This window comes from Pan troglodytes, chromosome 20 (genome assembly GCF_028858775.2).
Source record: "Pan troglodytes isolate AG18354 chromosome 20, NHGRI_mPanTro3-v2.0_pri, whole genome shotgun sequence".
Lineage (NCBI taxonomy): Eukaryota > Metazoa > Chordata > Mammalia > Primates > Hominidae > Pan > Pan troglodytes.
In genome coordinates this window covers 48,245,533-48,263,616 of record NC_072418.2, presented here as the reverse complement: position 1 = coordinate 48,263,616, position 18,084 = coordinate 48,245,533, and the positions used below count along the sequence as shown (strand labels likewise).

Below are 18,084 nucleotides of genomic sequence, written 5' to 3'. Positions count from 1 at the left end.
CCTTTTGGAGAACTCAGTCCCAGGAAGGAACAGGAAAGAGGCGTGGTAGAGCAATTGGTGGAGGGAGAAGAGTTAATAGAAGTCAAGCAGTATCTGAACATGCATTGGGTGTTGGACACGTCAATCACCTCCACCCAGTCAAACAGGCCAATGTCTACGTTAACAAGGACACAGTCGGTGGGCCCCAAAAGACAAACGTTTTAGGGAAAAAAAAAAAGAGTGAGGTGGGAGTAAATGGAAGAACCGACAAAGCCCTCAGGAACCTAAGGTGCTTTTTCAAACCTCAAGAGTCACAGAGATTAAGGGCCCTTGTAGTTCAATCTGCCCTCTGTTTTACAGAGGGGAAATTGAGGCCTAGGGATGTCCCCAAAAGTTCCCAGGGAGATTACTAGAAGGAAGGTTAGGAGAGATTCTAAACATTAAGGTATGCAGAACCTGTGAGATGCTGTGATGTTCTTTACTGTACTGTCCCCAGTTGAAGATCCCAGCTCCACACCCAGAGGCTACATAGACCACACACGCCAGTGGGGACCTTCTGGGCCAGCCAAAGCCACAGTCCAGACACCTGTTACCAGGTCCTGCCCACTTTGCCTCACAGGACTCTCTTAAATCTATCTGCGCTCTCCCCATCTGTCCAGCCCCGACCTCTTTCCTGATCTTCTGACCTGTCAACTTCCCTCCCTTCCACCCTGCACATAGCACAAACCCGCCCATCTCTACCCTGCCTACAACCTTGCCATGGCTCCCCCAGTGCCCTTGGAAGAAAGCCCAGGCCCCTGTCCATAACCTTCAAGGCCCTACTGACGCCCCTAGCCCCATACCTCACAGCAATTCTACACTTACCAAGTCACATGCCATTTGTTGAGGACCTGTCCTCTCTCTTGCTCCCTGGCCCTTGTACGTGCCATTTGCTGTGCCTAAAACGCACTCCTATCCATGTCTAGCTGGCTCCTTCTCCTCCAGAAAGCCCTCCCTGGCTGAGGCAGGCATCACCTCTGGACTCCCCTATACCAGCCCTGCCCAGTCGCTGCCTGAGGACACATCTGCCTCCTCCATTGGACTGTGAGCTCTATGAGGGCAGTGTTGGGGCTGTCTTGATTACCACTGTGTCCCCAGCACAGAGGATGCTCTCAGGAATTGACCAAGCCTCTTCCCTGAAGTTCCCTGAACTTCCATGGCTCCCCAGTGCCATGGGGAGAAAGTCCAGCTTATTCATTTTGGCCCCAAAGGTGCTGTGTGAATAAGCTCCGCCCTTCTGTACTGCACAGACTTCAACCACTATAATCTGTCCCGCTCCCATGCCTTTTCTCCTGCTCATGACACTTGACCTTCCTTTGAGGAACCCCTACTAAGTGCAGCTCTGAGTCTGGCCACTCTAGAGTCACAGTGATTGGTTTAGAGAAAATCACATGGCCCATTTGGGCCAATGAGAGTCTGCCCTGGGACTTTTGCTGGGAAACTGACAATGAGGGTCTTTCTGCTGCAGAAAGCTGGAGGGATAGAAACTTCTAACTGCTGAAGTCATCTGTGCCATCAGGAAAGGAGCACTTACTTGATAAAAATTACTAGAACTCAACTTATACTGAAAAAATAGATGCAATGGCCTGATGCCTGGATCAAACCTACCTGAAGCCAGGTGCCCCTGGACTATTAAGTAACATAAACCAACAAATACCTTTTTGCTTAAGCAGCGTAGATGGATTATTCGTCCTAATACAGCATTTCTCTTGCTGATTCTCCATCCATGCCCAACACAGCAGCCACACTGAAATTACCCAGTTCTCTGAAGATATACCACATACTCCCACTTCTGGGCTTTTGCCCAGGGCAAACTCAATGCCTAACTAACTCCTACTCATCCTTCAACACCCCATTTCAGCATTAATTCCTCTAGAGCATCTTCCCCAATGACCCCACCCTGCCCACTTTCTCTTCTGGGCTCCCCAAGACAATGGTTTGTCCAGTGTCTGTGTCAGAATCCCTGTCTCCCACAGACAGAGCTTCATGTCTCTGTGTCCAGCACTGGGCCTGGCATGGAGTAGGCATGGGTCAATGATTGTTTATTGAATAAATTTACTACTGGAGTAAGAAGTGGCTTAGAGTCCAGTGTAACATGGTGGCTGGGAGTGTGAGTGGATGAATGGGGGGCCCGATATAGGAACTGGGGCCTCGGGGATGAGGCCGAGTTCCATCCTGCCTTCTTCCACGACCATCCTTACCTTCCCACCCCCACCGCTCCCATTCTGCAGATGAGAAAACCGAGGCTCCGAAAGGAAAAACCACTGCCTGGATTCCCACGCCTCTTCTTTAACTCATTTGCAGGTGAGGGCAGGGAAGGAAAATCCTAGGGTCAGCATTGGGGAGGGGGGGACTCTCCTAAATTTATTGGGCAACAGGCTGCAGGTGAGGGGGCTGACAGGAGGAGGGTCGGGGTGTAATAACTTAAAAACCGTAGGTGACAGCGGCAGCTCCTCAAGAGACCTTTGCAGAGGGGAGGGTGTGGGGTATTTACAAGGATTTGTACAAAGTGCCCCGCGCCAGCCTGGGGCAGGAAGGGGGGGTTTGAGCGTGAGGGGAGGGGAGGGGAAGGAATCTGCCTCTCTGACCCCCACTCCCAGTCCCCCAGATTCTCCAGTCTTTAGGCTCAGCAGCTCTCCCTGCCCCTGCCCAAGGCCTAATTTTGAGCTGTTGGGAGGAATGGAAGATTTCCTCAGTTTCTCTCCCTGCCCCTGCCCTGTCCCCAAAGTCTCCTCAGGTGCCCTCTTGGTAGGGCGAGGGAGGACAGGACTGGCTGGAGGCTCCAGGAAGGTGCCAGCTCCCCCCGCTGAGCCCCCTCATCCTTCTTCTGTGCTGAGCGGCCCCAGAGAACAGCAGAGGGGACAATCTTTGCCCCCAAATATAATTCAGGGAAACTGAGGTGATGATAAAGGGAGAATCCCCTCCCTGGCCCCTTCTCCTCCTGTAGAAGTGAAGGGGACAAGGGAGAGGAAGAGTAAGGGCCCTGGGACCGTGGTGGCTCAGAGCTCGAGGTCGTTGGAGATGCGGGTGACGAGGGTGCGGAAGGCCAGGGCGGTGCCCGCCACACGGCGGAAGAGAACTCCCCGCAAGCCTGGCCGGGGCAGCTGGCAGACCTCCACTTCGAAGTGGGACAGGGGCTCGGGCCCGCCCGCACCCCCGTGCAGGCAGGCCAGCAGGAACGGCTGTGGCTGGCGGCAGCGGCAGCGGGCGGCTGCTGTGGCCTGGCGCAGAGCTGCCATCAGGGCCTCAGGAGGGCGCGAGCTGGTCAGCTTCACACTCCAGGGGAATCGGAGCAGCCGGGGGGCGGTTTCCGTTTGATCCCAAGGTAGATGGCAACTGAGGCGAGAAGATGTCAGGGGTCAGAGATGGGAGCGAAGAGGAATGTGGTGGAGGGCTGAAGGGACAACTCTTCCCAATTCGGGACAGATTCCTAGCCATCCCCTCAAAAAACATCTTCCCCTGTTACCCCAGCGACAGTTTCAACTGGATACAGAGCTGCCCAGCTAGAGACCACACTTTCCAGCCTCCCTTGCAACCAGGTGTGACCTTGTCTGTAAATTCTGGGACATGAGCAGAAGTGAGGTGTGCCATCCACATTAGTTCCTTCAAAGAACCTGCATGTGCCAGGCTCTCCTGTCCCACATCTCCCAGGAGCTGGACTTAGCAGTGGCACAGGCCAGCCTCAACTGTGAAGATGACAAGGGCTCCAGGGAATCGGGATGCAAGAACCTGGGGACCTGAATGACCGCATAGATCACAGTGGCCTTACCAGCCTGGCTTGGCCACATGGTTTGAATGTTTGAATGAGAAATTTCTTTTTTCTTTTCTTTTGTTTTTTGAGACGGAGTTTTGCTCTTGTTACCCAGGCTGGAGTGCAATGGAACGATCTCGGCTCACCACAACCTCCACCTCCTGGGTTGAAGCGATTCTCCTGCCAACTACTACAATCCTGAGTAGTTGGGATTACAGGCACGCGCCACCACGCCTGGCCCCAGCTAATTTTTTTATTTTTAGTAGAGACAGGGTTTCACCGTGTCAGCCAGGATGGTCTCGAGCTCCTGACCTTGTGATCTGCCCGCCTCGGCTTCCCAAAGTGCTGGGATTACAGGTGTGAGCCACTGCGCCCGGCCTTTTTTTTTTTTTTTTTTTTTTTTTTGCGACAGAGTTTCGCTCTTGTCGCCCAGGCTGGAGGGCAATGACACAATCTTGGCCCACTGCAACCTCTGCTTCCCGGGTTCAAGCAATTCTCCTGCCTCAGCTTCCCAAGTAGCTGGGAGAACAGGCACCACGGCCAGCTAATTTTTGTATTTTCAGTAGAGACGGAGTCTCACCATGTTGGGCAGGCAGGTCTTAAACTCCCGGCCTCAGGTGATCCACCTGCCTTGGCCTCCCAAAGTGCTGGGATTACAGGCGCGAGCCACAGTGCCCGGCCACTTCTTAGTTTTTTTGAGACAGGGTCTTGCAATGCAGTGGTGCAATCACAGCTCACTGCAGCCTCGACCTCCTGGGCTCAAGTGATCCTCCTGCCTTGGCCTCCTGAGTTGTTGGAATTACAGGCATAAGCCACTGTGCTCGGCCTCTGGGGGCTTTTTGATTGTCACATGTCTTAGGATGGGAGCACTGCTGGCACTGACTGGGTTGGGGATGGGGTAGGTCAGGGATGATAAACATTCTCCAATGTGCAAGAGGGCCCTGCACAACAAAGAAACGTCCCGCCTGAAGTACGAGAGTGCTGCTCTACATGAGCATCCCAGGGCTAGCCTCCCTTGTTCCGGTGGGGCCGCCCCTCAGCTTGGGTGAGCACGACTCAGCTCTGCCAATGAGAGCATTCTACTTCCCAGCCACTGTGCTTGGGTCAAGGGTGACCACATGACCAGGTCTGACCAACCAGAGTACTTCTCCTCTCTGGCTGCAGGCATTGGTTTAGGAATGAGCATGTGACCAAGTCCCAACCAATGAGAGTCAGCCCTGGCAGTTTGTTGCAGCTGCTGGGAAGGCTCCGGTTTCCACTTGGGTCTCTAAACCGGGAACTCAGACAAAACCAGGGCTTGGCAAACTCCAGTGCTGTCTACTTTTGTAAATGAAGTTTCATTGGAACACTGCCATACCCATTTGTTTTGTGTTGAATATGACTGCTTTTGCACTACAATGGCACAACTGAACAGGCGTGACACAGGGTGCCTGGCCCTCAAAGCCTAAAATCTTCATGATCTGGGTCCGTACAGATGTTTGCCTCCTGCTGGCCCTGAGCTGCCAGCAAACATTGTGCCATGACTGGATGAGAGGCAAAAGGAGGTGGGGGCATTGACCAGAAGAGGAGTTGAGTTGTGGATGGGATGAGGCTTTTTTTTTTTTTTTTTCAGACGGAGTTTCACTCTTGCTACCCAGGCTGGAGTGCGATGGCACAATCCAGCTCACCGCAACCTCTGCCTCCCGGGTTCAAGCGATTCTCCTGCCTCAGCCTCCCGAGTAGTTGGGATTACAGGCATGCGCCACTACGCCCGGCTAATTTTTGTATTTTTAGTAACGACGGGGTTTCTCCATCTTAGGCTGGTCTCAAACTCCCGACCTCAGGTGATCTGCCTCCCTTGGACTCCCAAAGTGCTGGGATTACAGGCGTGGGCCATGGCACCCAGCCGGAGGCTGAAGTTTAAGATGGTCAAGGGAAGGTGCTTGGGGTGGGGTGGGAATGAGAGGAGCTGGCAGAGAAGGCTGGGGCCACAGGGCATTTCAGGAAGTTGGCCTTGCAGGATGAGACTGGGGCCCCATCTAATGCCCTGGGGTAAGTGTCGGGAGGTGCTGAGGCAGGAGAGGGGAAGTGGCAGTCAGGGGTAGGCCCAAGCACTCACCTTGTGACCTCAGGTCCCCCGATTCTCTCAGGTTCGTCTGCGACCCTAGGGAAGGGGAGGGGGACAGAGTGTCTAATCTGGACATAGGGAACCCACCTCCCGCAACCCACTGCCTCTGGGACTCCAAGCAGCCCCTGCCTCAACCCCAGTCCCTCCGGGCTGGTGAGGGCCTGGAGTCAGGATTTGATCTCCTTGTCCATCCCCATAACGGGGCTCATTCTGAAATGGTTAGTGCAGGTCACAGGAAAGATACTGAAGAATGTGGAAGATGAAAGGGAGGGGAGTGGGCAGAGACACACTCTTACATAGAGAAGTGGCCACAGAGAGAAAGAGAGAGACACACGCATGTGTGCACACACACACACTCCCTCGCTCACATATACATTCATGCTTTGCTCAAACAACACCTCCTTCGTGAGGCCTGCCCTTTTTTCTTTCTTTTTTTGAGACAGAGTCTCACTCTGTCATGCAGGAGTGGCGTGATCTCAGCTCGCTGCAGCCTCAACCTCCCAGGCTCAAGCAATCTTCCTGCCTTGGCCCCTGAAGTAGCTGGGACTACAGGCGCGTGCCACATCTGCTGTTTGTTTTTTGTTTTGTTTTGTAGAGATGGGGCTTTGCCACATTGCCCAGACTGGTCTCAAACTCCTGGACTCAAGTCATCTGTCCAAAGTGCTGGGATTACTGGCCTGAGCCACCTCATCCAGAGGCCTGCCCATTTAATGCTGCACCCCATCCCTTCCCCACACCCCTTATTCCCCTCCCTGTTCAATTTTTTTTTTTTTTTTTTTTTTTTTTTTAGAGACAGGGTCTCCCTCTGTTGCCAAGACTGATGATCATAGCTCACAGCAGCCTTGACCTCCTGCGTTCAAGTGATCCTCCTGCCTCGGCCTCCCAAGTACATGGGAATACAGGTGCAGTCACCACGCCCGGCCAATTTATTTACTTTTTTGTAGAGATAGGATCTTGCTACGTTGTCCAGGCTGGTCTTGAACTTCTGGGCTCAAGTGATCCCCTCGCCTCAGCCTCCCAAAGTGCTGTGATTACAAGCATAAGCCACCAAATTTGGCTCCTACTCTATTTTTCTTCTTAGTTACTTCGCACTACCTAGCAGTCTATATAGTAAGTATATTTTACTTATTTCCTTGTTTTTTGTCTAGATCCCTTAGTAGAATGTTGGGTCTGCCAGGGCAGGAGTTTTGTACATTTTGCTCACCCTCTACTACAGGGCCTAGGACAGTGCCAGGCACACAGTAGGGGCTCAATGAATAATAGCAATTAATAACTAATACACATGTAAAGCACTTTCCAAGGCAATGTTCTACGCTCAGTCCATACATCACTTCATTTAGTCCTCACAATAACCCTAGGAGACAGGTATTGTTATTACTATACCCATTTTACAGAAGAGGAAAACGAGGCCCAGAGACCTTGAGTGACTTGCTCAAGGTCACTTGGCAGAGCTGCCATTTGAACCCCCGAGTCTGGCTCCATAGGCTGTGCTTCTGTGAGTAAATGAACAACCAGACCCCACGCACAGACCCTCACATCCACAGAGCCCCCTCCCAATGCCCGCACACACAGGTCAGACATGCAGGCAGGGAGGCAGAGCCAGCGAGAACAGGGCATGGACGGGACTTACTGATCTTGGATCCCTGGGGCAGAGAGGCGCCCGAAACACAGCGGTTAGAGTTCTGCCGTTTAGAGGGATCGAGGGTAACCCTGCAGTGTGAGGAGGGAGGTGAGGGGTGACAGGGGAGGAGGAAAGGAGGAGGAGGAGGAGGAGGAGGAGGAGGAAAGGAGGAGGAGGAGGAGGAGGAAGAGGAAATGTTGAGGTACAGGAGACAGAGCAGAGTAGAAGACAGGTTAGGTCCCATCAGCCCCCCGCCCCGCCCTGCCCCTGCCATCCCGCGGAGCTCACCTTCGGGTCAGTTTGGAGGTCAGCTTGGTGAAGAGGTTGGTGGTGGGGCGGGGCCGCCCGGCGGGCAGGGGTGCGGCCTCATGGGCCAGTGTGGGAGAGGCAGGGGGCCCATTCTGCACACCCCCACCACCCCCGCCCCCTGCCCGCCGGTCCCGGACCTGGCCACCATGGAAGGTGCTGCGGATGGTGGAACCGCGTGCCAGGCGGCTCCGCTCCCCTGATGGGGGTGCCAGGCTGTGACTGGAGGGGGAGGCAGGGGGCACCCGTGGGGTGCCTGAGCTGTGGGCAGAGACAGACAAGTCAGGGTGGGGGACTGAGGCAGGCCAGGGCCCCAGTCCCTTTGATTCTTCACATTCCTGTCCTGAGACCAGGGGCTGCAACCAGCCTGGAACTCAGAGACAGGGCTGCAACGTACAGTTGTGCAGGCTGTGCACTATACAATCCTAGCATTATTTTACTGACTCTCTCCTCTCCTATTACCCCTCCTTCAAACTGTCCCTTCTTCAAACTCTACCCGCTCCAAATCATCTCCTACCACAACTCTCCTCTCTCTAAACGCAGCAACTGAATAGATGCACAGACATTTTTGGGTGACTTCCTTGCTATTTGCCGAAACCTCAGGAACCAAATCAACTTGGCAAACACTTTGCTATCTGAACTCTCATCATCTAAAATCAGGAAAGGGATAGATGTAAAGGTCAAGGATACCTGTATTCACTATGGTAATCTGGGCAGTGGGGGTTCCACTGTCCCAGGACCCTCCTCCAGCCCCTCGGACCCTCCTAGTCAACAACAGGGGCCAGACCTCCATCTCCTGAGTTCAATTCTCCTGCCTCACCCTCCTGAGTAGCTGGGATTACAAGCGTGTGCCACCATGCCTGGCTAATTTTTTTTTTTTTTTTTTTTTTTTTTTTTGAGACAGTCTCTCACTCTGTCACCTAGGCTGAAGGGCCATGGGGCAATCTTGGCTACTGCAACCTCTGCCTCCTGGGTTCAAGTGATTCTCCTGCCTCAGCCTCCTGAGTAGCTGGGACTATAGGCATGCAGCACCACGCCTGGGTAGTTTATGTATTTTCAGGAGAGATGGGGTTTCACCATGTTGGCCAGGCTGGTCTCAAACTCCTCACCTCAGGTGATCCACTGGCCTTGGCCTCCCAAAGTGCTGGGATTCCAGGTGTGAGCCACTGCACCCAGCCCAGACCTCCAATTTCTATCCTCCCAGGGACTCCAGGCCCAGCCTGGATCTCAGAGAAGAATCCTGATTGTGGCAGAGGCTGTTACTTCTCCCTTAGAATCCATCCTCCCTGTTTCACTCTTGGTAACCAAACCCCTAAGAGTATGAGCACTGCACATGGCCACCCAGCCAGAGACTACATTTCCCAGATTCTCTTGCAGCTAGGGATGGTCATGTGACCATGCTGCGTCCAATGGGATATAAACAGAAGTGCTCTGTACCATCTCTGGGTGACACCTTTACAAAGAGTTGTTGCTTATCCCCTACTCTTTCCCCACTTCTTGCTGATTGGGAAATGATGGCTGCTGGTGCAGCGGCCTCAGTCCCAGAGCTGGAAACTCATGTTGGGGCTGGAAGAACTTACCTGGGTCCTTGGAGGACCCTCTGGACTAAACCTCCTTTTTATTTAAATTACTCTACCCTGGGATCTCTTTGTTTTTATTACAGCAGCTAGCTGAGTCTATACTTTTTATTTTTTGTTTTTAAATTTTTTTTTAATTTTTGATTTTTTTTGTCTCAGTCTGTAATTTAACTGTTCCACTGTCTCTTGAGCAGAACTGGAAGGCCATGTATTACAGTGATTACAAATAAGATTCTGGAGTCAAGTCTGGAATCTGCTTCTTGACTTACCAGCTGTGTGGCCTTGGACAAGTTACTTAACCTCTCTGTGCCTTATGTCCTCAGCTGTAAAATGGAGATATTAGGATCTACCTCACAGAGTTGTTAGGGGCACTGAGCCAGGCAACAGACATAGAACCCTGGCATGTAGCTGCTGCTTCATGAATATTCACTATTGTTATTTGATAACCACCAAAAAAAAGCACTCTCAGTCACTGAATGAAGGCCTCCTAAGCATCAGACCCAGTGCCAGGTACAGGACACACCTGATCTCTACTGCATCTCTATAATGGGGCCTGGAAGTGGACAGCATCAGCCCTTTTTTTTTTTTTTTTTTTTTTTTTTTTGAGACGGATTCTCGCTGTGTGGCCCAGGCTGGAGTACAGTGGCGCAATCCCAGCTCACTGCAACCTCTGCCTCCCAGGTTCAAGCGATTCTCCTGCCTCATTCAGCCTTCTGAGTAGCTGGGATTACATGCACATGACACCGTTCCTGGCTAATTTTTGTATTTTTAGTAGAGACAGGGTTTCACCATGTTGGCCAGGCTGGTCTCGAACTCCTGACCTCAGGTGATCTGCCCACCTCGGCCTCACAAAGTGCTGGGATTACAGGTGTGAGCCACCATGCCCAGCCAGCATCAAGCCCATTTTACCGAGGAGGAAACAGAGGCACAGAGATTTACCCGGTCATTCTGCTAGCAGTGTGAGCACAGAGGTAAGATTCGAACTCAGAACTGAGTATTCACAGAATCGTGACTTTTTTTTTTTGAGATGGAGTCTCGCTCTGTTGCCCAGGCTGGAGTGCAGTGGCGTGATCTCGGCTCACTGCAAACTCCGCCTTCCGGGTTCACGCCATTGTCCTGCCTCTGCCTCCAGAGTAGCTGGGACTACAGGTGCCCGCCACTGCACCCCGCTAATTTTTTTTTTTTTTTTTTTGGTATTTTTAGTAGAGATGGGGTGTCACCATGTTAGCCAGGATGGTCTCGATCTCCTGACTTCTTGATCCACCCGCCTCAGCCTCCCAAAGTGCTGGTATTACAGGCATGAGCCACCAAGCCTGGACAGATTTGTGACTGTTAACTACCCCATTCCTCTGCCCACACCCAGTGGGAACACCTGCACCCACTAATCAGGTGCATCCCAGAGTGTGCCCTGGTGTTGGCCATCAACCTGCCCTACAGCCCTGGTGGGCGGCAGTGTCCTCATCCTGGAGCTGGCCCCATTCTAGCTGGCCTTGACCTGTGATGTGAACCAATCCCTTCCCTCTCTCTGCTCCAGCCAGTCTGAACTGGTTTCTCTCCCTTGCCAGCTGGAAGAGACCTCACAGACTCAAGCCAACAAGCTGGAAAACCAGCCAACCAGATGATGCTGAAGCTGTGACATTCTGGGGCTTCTCTCGAGTTCTAAAAATGGATCATTCAAAAAATCAATTCAGGTTCCCAAGGTTTGTAGGCGGAGAACAGGGCCAACTGCTTTCCTGGTGCTTAAGACTAATTAATTAAGTGGGGAGGATTTTCAGGGGGGTACATGGGTCGATTCTGCCAAGGGCAGGGCAGATACACTCACTCTCTGGTCCCCATGGCACCAGCCTCCAATGCCTATCATCTCAGATCAAGGGAGGTCCTGTTCATCTACCCCCTACTTCCCACCCCTCACCCTGTTGCTGCCCCCTCCGTACCTGTTTTCTTTCCCATTTGGCAACAGTGACGGGCGCTCAGCCCCCGGGCGTTCTGTGCAAACGTAGGTGTTTCTGCGGGTCATCATGCTGGGAGGGAGGTTGTTCTGCAGGAGACACGGCCAGGAAGGGAGTGAGGGGGTGAAGACATGCCCCTGAGCTTCTCCCTCTTCCCTTCTCTGCCCTCCCCATCGATGAATAAGTCAGGGGCTTGTGTGGGAACCCAGGGTGAGTAGGAGATGGTGAAAGGTCCCAAAGATGTGAAAGGTTCATGAGTAATCCCAGCCACCGAGGCTGAGTCAAGGGAGACCCCTGGAGACCAGAGAAGAGGGGGGCACTGAGGGAAAACGAGGCAGGGAAGGTTTCCAGGGGGCATCCTTGTCCACCACTCTTCTCCCAGCAATGCCCACCTTCTTGAGGTCCAGCCCAGCCACACCAAACGTTTGCTAATGTACTTACTCATGCCACATTCTGTCACTGTGCCTAGCCTGTGCACTGACTGTCTCACCTGTTAGAACATTACTCCTACCTTTTCCTCTGACTCACTCCTACATATCTTTCAGGTGTCAGTTCATAATCTACCACCACCCCCGGCCCCAGGCTGAGTCACGTGCCTCCTCCATTGGGCTCCCACAGGCCCCTGGGCTCCCCACTGCAGCTTCAATCACTTTGCTGTCAATGTCTGTTCTCATATATGTCCCCATCCCATACTGGGCTGTGAGCTCTGGGAACACAGGGAATATCAGGATTATGCTGCCTCATAAACATGTTAGGAAGAGAGCCCTCTTTTTCTATTCTCTGGAAGTTTGTCTAAGGTTAGTGTTATTTCTTCTTTAAGTGTTTGGAAGAATTCCACTGGTGGGAGTCATCCAAGCCAGAAATTTTCTTTATAGGGAAGGTTTTCAGTTACGAATTCAATTTCTTTAACAAGAATATAAGACTGTTCAGGTTTTCTATTTCTTCTTGTGTCAGTTTTGATACAGTGTGTTTTTAAAGTAATGTGTCCATTTCATCTAAGCTGTTAAATTTATTGGCATAAAGTAGTTCCTAATATCATCTTACTATCTTTTAATGTTAGAACAAAGTTCCCCTTTTCATTGTGGATACTGGTGATTCATGTTTGCTGTCTTTTTTCCTTAATTGATTTTTACCAGGGGTCCATTCGATTTTATTTATTTATTTATTTATTTGGACAGAGTTTCACTCTTTTTGCCCAGGCTGGAGTGCAATGGCATGATCTCAGCTCACTGCAACCTCCACCTCCCAGGTTCAAGTGAACCTGCCTTAGTCTCCCGAGTAGCTGGGATTACAGGCGTGGACCACCACATCCAGCTAATTTTTTGTATTTTTGGTAGAGATGGGGTTTCACCATGCTGGCCAGGCTGGTCTCAAACTCCTGACCTCAAGTGATCCACCCACCTCAGCCTCCCAAAGTGCTGGGATTACAGGCATGAGCCACCACACCCAGACTGATTTTATTAATCTTTTCAAAAAACCAACTTTAGGTTTTGTTGCTTTATTGTACCTCTTCCTTCTCCTTCACTGATTTATTCTCTTTAATGCCTCCTCCCTTCTACTTTTTTTGAGATGGGGTCTTGTTCTGATGCCTAGGCTGGAGTGCAGTGGTGTGATCATAGCTCACTGCAGCCTCGACCTCCTGGCCTCAAGTGGATCCTTTCACCTCAGCCTCCCAAGTAGCTAGAACCTCAGGCATGTGCCACAACACTTAGCTAATTTTTATTTTTGGCAGAGACAGGGTCTATGTTGTCCAGGCTGGTCTTGAACTCCTGGGCTCAAGCAATCCTCCTGCCTCAGCCTCCCGAACTGCTGGGATTACAGGCATGAGCCACCACTTCTGGTCCCTTCTACTTTCTTTGAGGTTTATTTGCTTTTCCTTTTTTACCTTCTTAAGGTGTGGGTTTCGTTTAGCAATAACAATAGCTCTCATTCACTGAGTGCTTACTGTGCCGGTATGTGAAATACTTCACGTATGAGATCTTACAAGATCCTCACAATGACCCAGGTTCTTTAATGAGCCCATTTCACATAGTGAGATATTGAAGATCAGAGAGGTGAAGTTACTTGCCCAAGGTCACATGGCTCATTAATGTAATTCAAACTCTACGTGGCTTCAGAGTCCCGGCCACTTTCTCAAACTGCCTCCACCCTTTTTCTCTTTTTTAAGAGATAGGATCTCACCATGTTGCCCAGGCTGGTCTTGAACTCCTGGCCTCAAGCAATCCTCCCACCTCAGCCTCCCAAGTAGCTGGGACTACATGTGTGTGCCACCATGTCCAGCTCTGCCTCCACTCTCCTGTTCCTATGTTGAGGATATTTTCGTACTTTGCTGTTCTTGGGAACTCAGATGCAGAAAAGCCAAGTCCTACATTTCCCAGAATCCTTTGCAGCTCAGGTTCTGCATATAAGTTGGGTTCTGCCAATCTTTGCATTCATGAAGATTTGGAAGGTGGAAATGGGGCAGCAGCTGCTCTCCTGCCTGCTTTGACTTCAGCTCACACAGGCAAGGCTATGAGATGAAGGTCTTTGCTTCAGCAGGGCCCCAGTGCCTATTGTCCAGCCCTCTGGGCATCAAGAAGCTCTTCTGATGGAGGATGAAGTTTTTGAGTCTTGGGTTACAGCCATGACAATGTGGTTGTTTTTTTTTTTTTTTTTTTTTTTTTTTTTTTTGAGACAGAGTCCCACCCTGTCACCACCCAGGCTGGAGTGCAGTAGGGCAATCTCAGCTCACTGCAACCTCCGCCTCCTAGGTTCACGCCATTCTCCTGCCTCAGCCTCCCGAGTAGCTGGGACTACAGGCGCCCGCCACCACACCCAGCTAATTTTTTGTATTTTTAGTAGAGACGGGGTTTCACCGTGTTAGCCAGGATGGTCTCGATCTCCTGACCTCGTGATCCGCCCGCCTCAGCCTCCCAAAGTGCTGGGATTACAGGCGTAAGCCACCGCGCCTGGCCCTAATTTTTGTATTTTTAGTACAGACGGGATTTTGCCATGTTGGCCAGGTTGGTCTTGAACTCCTGACCTCAAGTGATTCACCGCCTCGGCCTCCCAAACTGTTGGGCTTACAGGCATGAGCCACCATGCCCAGCCTAACAATGCACTCTTGAATTCACCAGTGCTGGGGCAGCCTCAGAAGGAGCAGCTCCCTTGGTGGGTCAGTTCTGTGGTGTGGTTATGACTGTTGTTCCTACAAATCCCCCCCATTGTCCGCTCCTCCAGTCCTTCCTACAATTTTCTTTTCTTTTTTCTTTAACCACCTCATCCTCTCCTTCTTTGGCCCTGCCGCTCCCATCCATTCTCTGGGTTGTGGATCATTCTCTGACACATGGGCCTCAGAGGCTGCCATGTGAAGCTCCAGGTCTCGGGGCTGGGGAAGAGCCAAGGGGCATGAATTTGTACTTATCCGGAATACTCAGGACACACAGGCATCCCGGCCTCCCTCCTGTGCCACCTGCCTGAAGTTGAGCTGATGCCTTCAAGATCTGTTTCCCCAAGGAAACCTTCTGGTGTAAGGTAGCCAGTGAGCTGTCCTCAGGTGCACCCTCTCCTGGCCCATCCCCACGGGGTTCCCTCACAACATTCCACTCCCCTCCCTGTACTGACCCTGGGCTCTGCACAGCCCTGGAGTCCAGGGCCCTGAACCTGGGCTAGCAGTCCTCACAGGTGGTGGCAGGGTCACAGCTGGCCAAACCAAACACAGCCGGTCATTGCCAGTTGCTGCTGGCTACTGCTGGTCATGCCCAGACACTGCTGGTCAAAGCCTGTCACAGCCAGTTAAGGCTGGTCATGGCCAGTCACCAACAGTCAGGGACAGTTAAAGCTGGTCATAAGTGGTAATAGCCAGACACCACTGGTCACAGCCAGATACCGTTGGCCAAGGGTAGTCACAGCCAGTCAAGGCTGGTCAAAGCCGGTCACAGTCAGTTGCTGCTGGTTAATACTGGCCATGGCTGGACACTGCCAGTAAGCTGGCTGCCACTGGTAACGTGGACACTTGTGGTCAAAGCTTCAGTGAGGCCCTGTCAAGCATTGCCAGTGAAGGCCAGTCACAATCAGTCAAAGCCGGTCAAGGCTGGTGAATGCTGGTAACAGCCAGACACCACCAGCCACCACAGCTGGGTGCCTCCTGATGGTCAGGACCTCTGGAGAAACACCCCTACCTCGCAAACAGCCATGCAGTGAGACCTTAGTTTGCCTTGGGTGTTTAGAACCAAAATAAACTGGAAGTACCCAGGGGCACCAAGAGCACTAAGAAGAAGTTAAAAAGATGAATGTTCTCAAGAACGTACAAGAAAAATTAGTATTTAAACACTTTTTTTTTGTTTGTTTGAGACAAGGTCTCCCTCTGGAGACTCCCAGGCTGGAGTGCAGTGGCACGATCTTGGCTCACTGCAACCTCCGCCTCCTGGACTCAAGTGATCCTCCTCCCTCAGCCTCCCAAGTAGCTGGGACTACCAGCACATGCCACCACCACACCGGACTAATTTTTCTATTTTTTGTAGGGAAGGGGTCTCACCATTTTGCACAGGTTGGTCTCGAACTCCTGAGCTCAAGCAATCCACCCACCTCAGCCTCTCAAAGTGCTGGAATTACAGGCGTGAGCCACCATGTCCGACTAAAAACTTAATTTTTATGACTTTTTGTTTTGTTTTGTTTTGTTTTGAGACGGAGTCTTGCTCTGTCGCCCAGGCTGGAGTGCAGTGGCGTGATCTCGGCTTGCTGCAACTTCTGCCTCCTGGGTTCCAGCAATTCTCCTGCCTCAGCCTCCTGAGTAGCTGGGATTACAGGCGTGCACCACCACGCCTGGCTAAGTTTTGTATTTTTAGTAGAAATGGGGTTTCACCATGGTGACCAGGCTGGTCTCGAACTCCCGACCTCATGATCCGCCCACCTTGGGCCTCCCAAAGTGCTGAGATTACAGGCATGAGCCACTGCGCCCAGCCAACTTATTTGTTAAAGAGCAAAATCTTATGGTAAAGGATAACTACGAGTATTTTGTGTCTGTGTGGGTGGTGACCCATGCTTTTTTCTTTTTCTTTTTTTTTTTTGAAACAGAGTCTTGCTCTGTCGCCAGGCTGGAGTGCAGTGGCACGATCTTGGCTCACTGCAACCTCTGCCTCCGGGTTGAAGTGATTCTCCTGCCTCAGCCTCCCAAGTAGCTGGGACTACAGGCATGCGCCACCACAGCCAGCTAATTTTTGTATTTTTAGTATAGATGGGGTTTCACCATGTTGGCCAGGTGGTCTCGATCTCTTGACCTCATGATCCACCCTCCTCGGCCTCCCAAAGTGCTGGGATTATAGGCGTGAGCCACCGCGCCTGGCAGGTGACCCATACTTTTAGAAGTTTAGGCCCACAATTGGCTCAGACTCACACCTGTGTGCACCCTGGTCAAGGCTGGGACTTGACTGGTAGTAACCTGCCGTGACCAGCCTCGAAAGGCCAAGGGCACAGCCACGTGGGGCGGCTACTGAACATGTGCAGAGCAGAAGAGCAGGGAATGGGACCGAATGTAGATGCCGGAAGAGCTGAGGAGCTGGGGAAGCTGCTGCTGCTTCCCGAGGCTTTTTTTTTTTTTTTTTTTTTTTGAGACAGTCTTGCTCTGTCACCCAGACTGGAGTGCAGTGGTATGATCTTGGCTCACTGCAACTTCTGCCTCCTGGGTTCAAGTGATTCTCCTGCCTCAGCCTCCAGAGTAGCTGGGACTACAGGTGCATGCCACCATGCCCAGCTAATTTTTTGTATTTTTAGTAGAGATGAGGTTTCACTGTGTTAGCCATGACGGTCTCGATCTCCTGACCTCATGATCTGCCCGCCTTGGCCTCCCAAAGTGCTGGGATTACAGGCATGAGCCATTGCGCCTGGCTTTTTTTTTTTTTTTTTTGAAATGGAGTCTCACTCTGTCACCTATCCTGGAGTGCAGTAGCGCAATCTTAGCTCACTGTAGCCTCCGCCTCCTGGGTTCAAGCGATTCTCCTGCGTTCAAGCGATTCTCCTGCCTCAGCCTCCCAAGTAGTTGGGATTATAGGTGCCCACCACCACGCCCAGCTGATTTTTATATTTTTAGTAGAGACGGGGTTTCACCATATTGGCCAGGCAGGTCTCAAATTCCTGACCTCAAGTGATCCGCCCACCTCTGCCTCCCAAGGTGCTGGGATTACAAGCGTAAGCCACTGCGCCTGGCCTGATTTTTTAAATTACTATTAATATTTTATTTATTGATTGATTGAGACAGGATTTTGCTCTGTCACCCAGAATGGAGTGCAGTGGCGGGAACACAGCTCCCTGTAGCCTCAACCTCCTGGGCTCAAGTGATTCTCCCACCTTGGTCTTTCAAGTAGCTGGGACCACAGGTACATAACATGATGCCTGGCTAATTTTTTTGATTTTTAGTTGAGATGGCGTCTGCTATGCTTCTTGAACTCCTGGCCTCAAGTGATCCTCCCGCCTCGGCCTCCCAAAATGCCAGGATTACAAGCATGAGCCACTGTGCCTGGCCCTTCCCACATTTTTAAAAGCACTTAAGTTTCCTGTATTAAATCCTTTCTGCCAAGAGTACGTTCTGCACTTCTTTGACACAGAACACTAATTTATACGCTAACATCAAATGTTAGTGTATAAACTGAGCTCAGGCAAACAGAGGCACTCGATAAATGTTTGTTGAATGAATGAATGGGTAGAAGAAGGAGTTGGTAAGAAGGAGTTCCGTCTGGGGAATGAGATGAAGGCAGGGCCTGAGGAATGTGGCCCAGGTG

At 51.6% G+C, this 18,084-nt stretch overlaps 1 protein-coding gene across 3 annotated transcripts in view; it reads right to left on the bottom strand.

Moving 5' to 3' along the window:
• Window positions 1-2,056: 2,056 nt before the first annotated feature.
• The window catches only part of MARK4 (microtubule affinity regulating kinase 4), a 52,328-nt gene continuing 36,300 nt past the window's right edge, over window positions 2,057-18,084 (bottom strand). For 2 of the 3 annotated variants that reach the window (XM_512745.7, XM_016936207.4), the window contains 4 exons: window positions 11,315-11,418; window positions 7,786-8,064; window positions 5,868-5,912; window positions 2,057-3,354 (listed from right to left, as the gene is read on the bottom strand). In XM_512745.7, the coding sequence (XP_512745.3) occupies window positions 3,018-3,354; window positions 5,868-5,912; window positions 7,786-8,064; window positions 11,315-11,418 (765 nt within the window). In that variant the 3' untranslated portion in view covers window positions 2,057-3,017. Of the gene's footprint in view, window positions 3,355-5,867; window positions 5,913-7,506; window positions 7,587-7,785; window positions 8,065-11,314; window positions 11,419-18,084 lie in introns of all 3 variants that reach the window. The other variant, XM_003316450.5, reaches the window with a different exon arrangement.